The sequence below is a fragment of the Saccostrea cucullata genome, unplaced genomic scaffold (assembly GCF_032062105.1).
Source record: "Saccostrea cucullata isolate Sc308-1 unplaced genomic scaffold, CSIRO_AGI_Scuc_v1 ctg2145, whole genome shotgun sequence".
Taxonomy (NCBI): Eukaryota; Metazoa; Mollusca; class Bivalvia; order Ostreida; family Ostreidae; genus Saccostrea; species Saccostrea cuccullata.
In genome coordinates this window covers 12,779-18,820 of record NW_026934686.1, presented here as the reverse complement: position 1 = coordinate 18,820, position 6,042 = coordinate 12,779, and the positions used below count along the sequence as shown (strand labels likewise).

The 6,042-nt window shown below is 34.8% G+C and overlaps 1 protein-coding gene across 1 annotated transcript; it reads right to left on the bottom strand.

The window, feature by feature from the left end:
* Window positions 1-3,480: 3,480 nt before the first annotated feature.
* On the bottom strand, window positions 3,481-5,313 carry LOC134241182 (uncharacterized). The gene has a single exon (XM_062723258.1). It carries the CDS (start codon window positions 5,311-5,313, stop codon window positions 3,481-3,483), a length of 1,833 nt encoding a protein of 610 aa, XP_062579242.1.
* Between the last annotated feature and the right edge of the window lie 729 nt (window positions 5,314-6,042).

The following is a 6,042-nucleotide window of genomic DNA, read 5'->3' as shown; positions in this document are numbered from 1 at the left end:
CATTCTTCATGTTCTTTAAGCCTGAAACTCTGGACAGCTACAATGATAAAAGTATTATTATACAAATATTTTTAATGTACATGTAATCTAAAAAAAAAAAGTTTTTTTTCATTAATTTAGAAATTCTAGAAAACTACAACCAGTTGAGGTTCTATGTTTTCAATATAATGATACTGATAATTTTTTTGAATGGTGTAGCATGTTTGTATGACATGATCATTGCTTGTTTAGAGATATTGTCTCAAAGTAAATGAGCTAGCTGACAAAAAATCAGTACATATTTAGTGCAGTTAAATTTAAATAATTCTAAAAAGTCATTAAGCGTGCAGCTTAATTAGTATAGGGAGGGGGGTACACACAAGGCAATGCATTACAATTTTTCACTGACTGTGATAAATAATACATCTAAATGAACATTCACACACTCGGGGTTTTTCTTTGATGTTGATAAAAACATGTATACATATTGTAGATCTATACATGTACCTACATATGCGCATACATACCTGGCCTGGAATATTACAGTGATGGATCTACGGAGCTGTTGCAAAGCGCCTCTGTTTTCTGACATTTTCCGAAAGAATGTCCTCATATTCTCGTAAAAGGGAGAAGCAACGCCTTGTCTTTTATCTTATCCCACTTTTCTTTAAAGATTGTGTGGTAATTGCATTTAAATCCACTGCATATCTCAGCTGATGTCGCCACGCTTTTTAGATGTAAACAACATTCCGTGTCATCGAGTGCAAGCGCTTGTCTGAAGCTGAATGCAGACAAACGACATATTAAAAAGAGAAGTATTTTAAAAACATGCTATTATATTTACGAGAAAATCACTAATTAGTTTCCATTTAAACATGAAAATATTGCTGTTTATCACAAAGTCTTGCAAATATCGGTAAATAGTTATTTTGAGCACTATTCCCTTATATGGATCAATCAGGGCGGAGCAACTGTCTTGACGTCAGACCTCATTATGACCTCATTACCATATTTTTTTTCATGTGTTGCCTTAACTGTACTGCGATTCTAATGATCTTGAAGTATGTCATTTAACAAGTTATCTTCTTCTATCCCTAAACTGCACATCAACTTTATATTTTTATCTCCGACTTTATCTATAACAAGAGGGCTTACAGTTTGTGTTGCAAGTACGGGTATCTACTTGTACCATAAAATAAGTAAATATATGCTGTCAGCATTAATAAATTTAGGGAAATTCTTCAGGTTTTATAATTTATAATCTTCGATTCAACAACAATGAAGAAATTTCATATTGTTAAAAATTATATAAATATTTATGAATAAGTTTTTAAGGGCTAAGTCTGAAGAGGAACACTTTTTCAGATTGGATTAAGTTTTAAAAATTCAAAAAATCGTTTGAAAAATTTAAATATATAATGTGCAAACATCATGTATCTTTTCAACCATTTTCACTTTATTTGGGGCTGTTAAAACAATTAAAAATGATACACGAATCATTTTGAAATAATTCCAGTTTACAAAGACCACACGGCGAGTTTAAACAGTTTGCAGGAGAAGCTCACTCCTCCATGGCACCTGATCCCACCTCCGTGTTTGCTCTGCTCCTATTTGTCTTGTTTATGGACTTGTATTGTTTTATTGGACACTCTTTGTTGTCTCAATAACCTTTTGCAAGCAGTCCAGTGCCTTCTACAGATTTAACTTAAGAGAATGTTGCTATAACGTTTCTCTGCAAGGGATGTTTGTTTTTACAAAATATTGTGGATCCCGTGTTTGAGTCAAATAAATAGGATTCTCTTTAAGTTTGGCCTTGGACTGAACTCTATTTGAATAGAAAGACCGTGCCAGCTTTGCCCGAACTTCTGAAAGTTAGGATTGTCTAGCATTACTCAACTTGTTTGCAGCAAACTTGTTGTACACCCATATCGACCCCCTATTCCAGAGTCATTCAGAGGAGCTGGACTGTCAAAGTACTGTCCTACCTTTCTAGGTGTAACCACTGAGACCACTGAGATTGTCACATCTGTTTTATATTTGGATGATTTACTGACTATAGACGATACAGGTGAATTAACAATTAAACTGTTCTGCTTATTGATTTGTAGTACATGTAGATTTTTTTGTATAAGGTCATTCTAATTTTTTTTATAGGTGCTGGTTGTTGACGGGGAAATGGGTGGGGGGAAGAAACGGAATGATTAGAATTAAGAAGAAAAGAATAAAACATATAAATTGTTTCTAATAAAAACAAAATACTTGTTTTTTGCAAAATATTTTTATATTCAGATGTTTGTCAGTGCTTATTTACTTTTCTTTTTAGTGCAGAAAGGGCAATATTTTTGACACAAGAGAACGAAAATAAAAGAAAAAAACGTCATATTTCTCATTTATGTTTTCATAAAGGTATACTTTTTTTTCTTTGTTAAAATAGTAAGATGAATCATTTTTTCAAAAAATATGAATTACAACATTTTTACACAAAGACTTTTTACGAGTATTACCTGTTATGCATGTCGGGATTGTAAAAAATACGACAAGAAAAATGGAGTGATAATTACATTGTGCTCCTGTATAATTTTTCATGCGAGATAACTTACAATGAATTTGCCTTCATTTTAAAGGTACAAGACATATAAAGATACTTGTTGATTTCGAATGTGATTTGACATTTTTGGTTCTTTTTAGCTCATATTTGGAGTAGAAAAATAATGTCTGAAAATAATCTATCTTTAGGATTTCACACTGTTTTGCACGCGCTCCCACGTAAAAATAAGCATACAAAGGTATTGTTTTTAATGCCAGAGTTTTAAAAATTTCACACAAAGATGTTTTCGGACATAGGTCCCTGCTTAAGAGAGAATATATATGCTTGAATTATCTTATCACAGATCTTACTGAGTAAGCATTCATTTTTACTCTGTCGCACGCATAAAATTTGAATCGTCACTGTGTCTGAGAAAATATTACTGTGTCGTGACCAACAAAGTAAAACAGCTGATGAGAACCCTGAACATAAAGACTTTTTTATATATATTTTCGGGCAGTCAAAAACTTCTAGCAATATATTTAGGGGGGTTACAATTGTTAAAGTTGAGGGAGGAATTATACCTTTATTTTCCCCATTTCATTAAAACTATGTTTTTTAAAAAAAATATTTTTCATTAAGTTTAAAACTTCCCTCTTCCCGATATCCACTTTTAATTACTTTCAATATAAGATTAAACAAATGTCACTAAAGGATATGCTACCATATAATTATCACCTATATATAATCATATACTGTTGAAAAAAATAAACAGTTTGTAGATATGTGTCAAAAATATAGCTTTTATCTGGTACTAAGTTATTGTTGTATTTCATATTAGGTTGTAAAAGTAACTGCATGTAATTACAATTTTTTTTCAGAAACATCTTTTGTATGAATGTGTTCGTTATAGATCTAATTCACTTGTCCGATTGCCCTGTGTCCGTACAGAATGTGTAATGTCACCAATCTATTTAACTATGATTTGCTATATACTGTAGATAGCCCTGCCTCTCTAGGTATCTGTATACACACACTTTCTTTTCCCCGTAGGCTAATCCAACCCAGAGAAGATGAGTTCTGTCGTCATAACTCAGGCCCATTGGTCCATTTATCCCTTGTTGTCGTGTCAGTATCAGTGACAGGAAGTGCCCGTCCCTGTCAATCATATGTATTGTGCTGGTGGCAAAATCACACACCATGATGTGTAACAGAGTGTCAGTACAGATTCTGCAAGGCCATAGTTCTGATCCTGATGGATGTCCTTTGTAGGTGAAGCGGTGTCTTCTTCCAGTACTGTCTGTCACCACTACAGCATGACGGAGATAGTAAGACACAATAACATCTCCATTGCGGTTCTCTGTGAGGAAGATAGGATAAGAATACAGTCCCAGACCTGTGTTGTCGTGCCGTATAGTCTGTTTGTGTTGTCCTTTGTCATTAAAGCGTGTTATGATGCCTGTGTTGTAGGACCGCATTCCGACCAGCAAATCGCCGTTGAGGCGGGAGGAGTAGATACACCGTGATATCAATGGTTCTGTTTTCTCTATCAATGTAAACTTTGTTCTGTTATCTTTAGAGAGTTTGATAATGTTACCATCCCTGTCTATGTAAATAAGATCTCCGGTAAGGTTTACAGTGTGTTTTCCCCACACAGTAATTACATCCGTCAGATGAAGTAGTTTGTCACCCTCTGAGTTTATCAATATAAGATTTTTACCATCACTGATCCAGACCTCGTCTGGTTTCAAACCGGAAATATGATATATTTCACCTGACACCGTGACAGATTTGGTCAATATTGGTGTAGACATCGGTTTCAGCAGACATTCATTTCTTACTTGTCTTTTTCCTGTCTCTATAATTTGGATTTCACCCAGTAAATCAGTCACATCCTCCGTGTTTATATATTCATTCAAGCAGACCAGGGCGTATTGTGTGAGACTAGGTGTGTCCTTTAACCTCTGTACAGGGATTTTCTTTAAGAATTTGAGGAATTTTAGCGGTTTGTTTGCCAACTTGTCATATCTGTGTTCAAATGTTTCTATGTTGGCAAAATGTCTGTTCATTTTTCTCCTCTGTTGTTGTAAACTTTGAATAAATTTTTTGTGTCTGATTTTAATATCACACATGACAGTGTCTATGAGGTTCCTTAGTTTCTGGGCTTTTATTAACTTCTTTGGCTGAACTATGGAGATTTCTGCGTGACAAGTTTTTGAATTAGATCTGATTCCTGCCAGAACATAGCTGCTGTTATAGAGAGTCTCACTTCTGATGCTTTGAATGATTGATCTGTGTTTTTGTCGGTTTGTTATGTATGCTGTTCTAATGTCCAGTATTTGGTGATATCTATGTTCTGTACATTGGAAACAGATAGGAAGTTTACAGGAATGACAGTACTTTTGATAAAACATGTCTGGATGTCTTTCACAAGTTTCTTGTTTTGTAATGTGGTAATATTTGTCACGGTAAATCACAACGTCATGGTACATGGTATCCAGATCAATAACATGTCTCTCTTTACACTGTAGACACAGGTCATGTTTACACGTGTTACAGTAGAATTCTGTGTCCCCCTGACACTGAAAACACTGCCAGACTTTACACTGTACAGTAAGATTCTTGCTACGGTGGCGCGTGATATAAAACACAATTTTATGGTATTTAGTTTCTGACTTTGTGACATGTCTCTCTTTACACTGTAGACACAGGTCAAGTTGACACATGTAACAGTAGAATTCCGTGTCCCCCTGACATTGAGAACACTGCCGGACTTTGCATTGGTTGTTGTATCCTAGCGTGTCCATGATTTACAGGATGTAGTTGTTATGGGACATCAACAATAGTGGGAAACATGGGATAATTTTAGCGTAACGGGCTTCGCCCGTTATACAAATTATCCCATGTTTCCCACTATTGTTGATGCCCTGGCATACTCTCCAAATTAGACAGTGATTCCTTAATAGACTGCGTTTTCATTATCAATATCAATACTATATACAAGCTATGCCAAAGTAGAACTTGAACTATACTTAGAATGTGTGTACGCACTGCAAAATATTATTACCATGATTAAGTAGGTTAATCTTCCGAGACAAAAAGAAGATAGTTTTAAGGAATCACTCATAAAGATAAGTAATTATCTTTTAATGTGAACCTGGGAGAATAGGAATTAAAGGTCCTAGAAATGAATAACGTTCAACGAGCAATATAACATGATATAGATGTTCAACATAACCCAGTCACTGTTATAATAATCTAAAAAAAATGTTCACCATAACTCAGTCAATACAAAAAACATTCATCGGAAACAAAAACCGATACACAAAAATACCTATTAAGCCAGTCAGGGTTCGACAGAACCCAATCACTGAACAGTGTAACCCAGCCACTAACCACCATATCCCAGTCACTGTTCCACATAACCAAGTCTATGAACAACCTTATCCAATCACTGTTCAATATTACAAAGTCTCTCAACTACCTAACGCAGTCACGGTTCCATATAACCAAGTCTCTAAACTACCCAACCCAGT

Coding starts and splice junctions, on each gene's coding strand:
- LOC134241182 (XM_062723258.1), bottom strand. CDS start 5,313: ATGGACACGCTAGGATACAACAACCAATGCAAAGTCCGGCAGTGTTCT.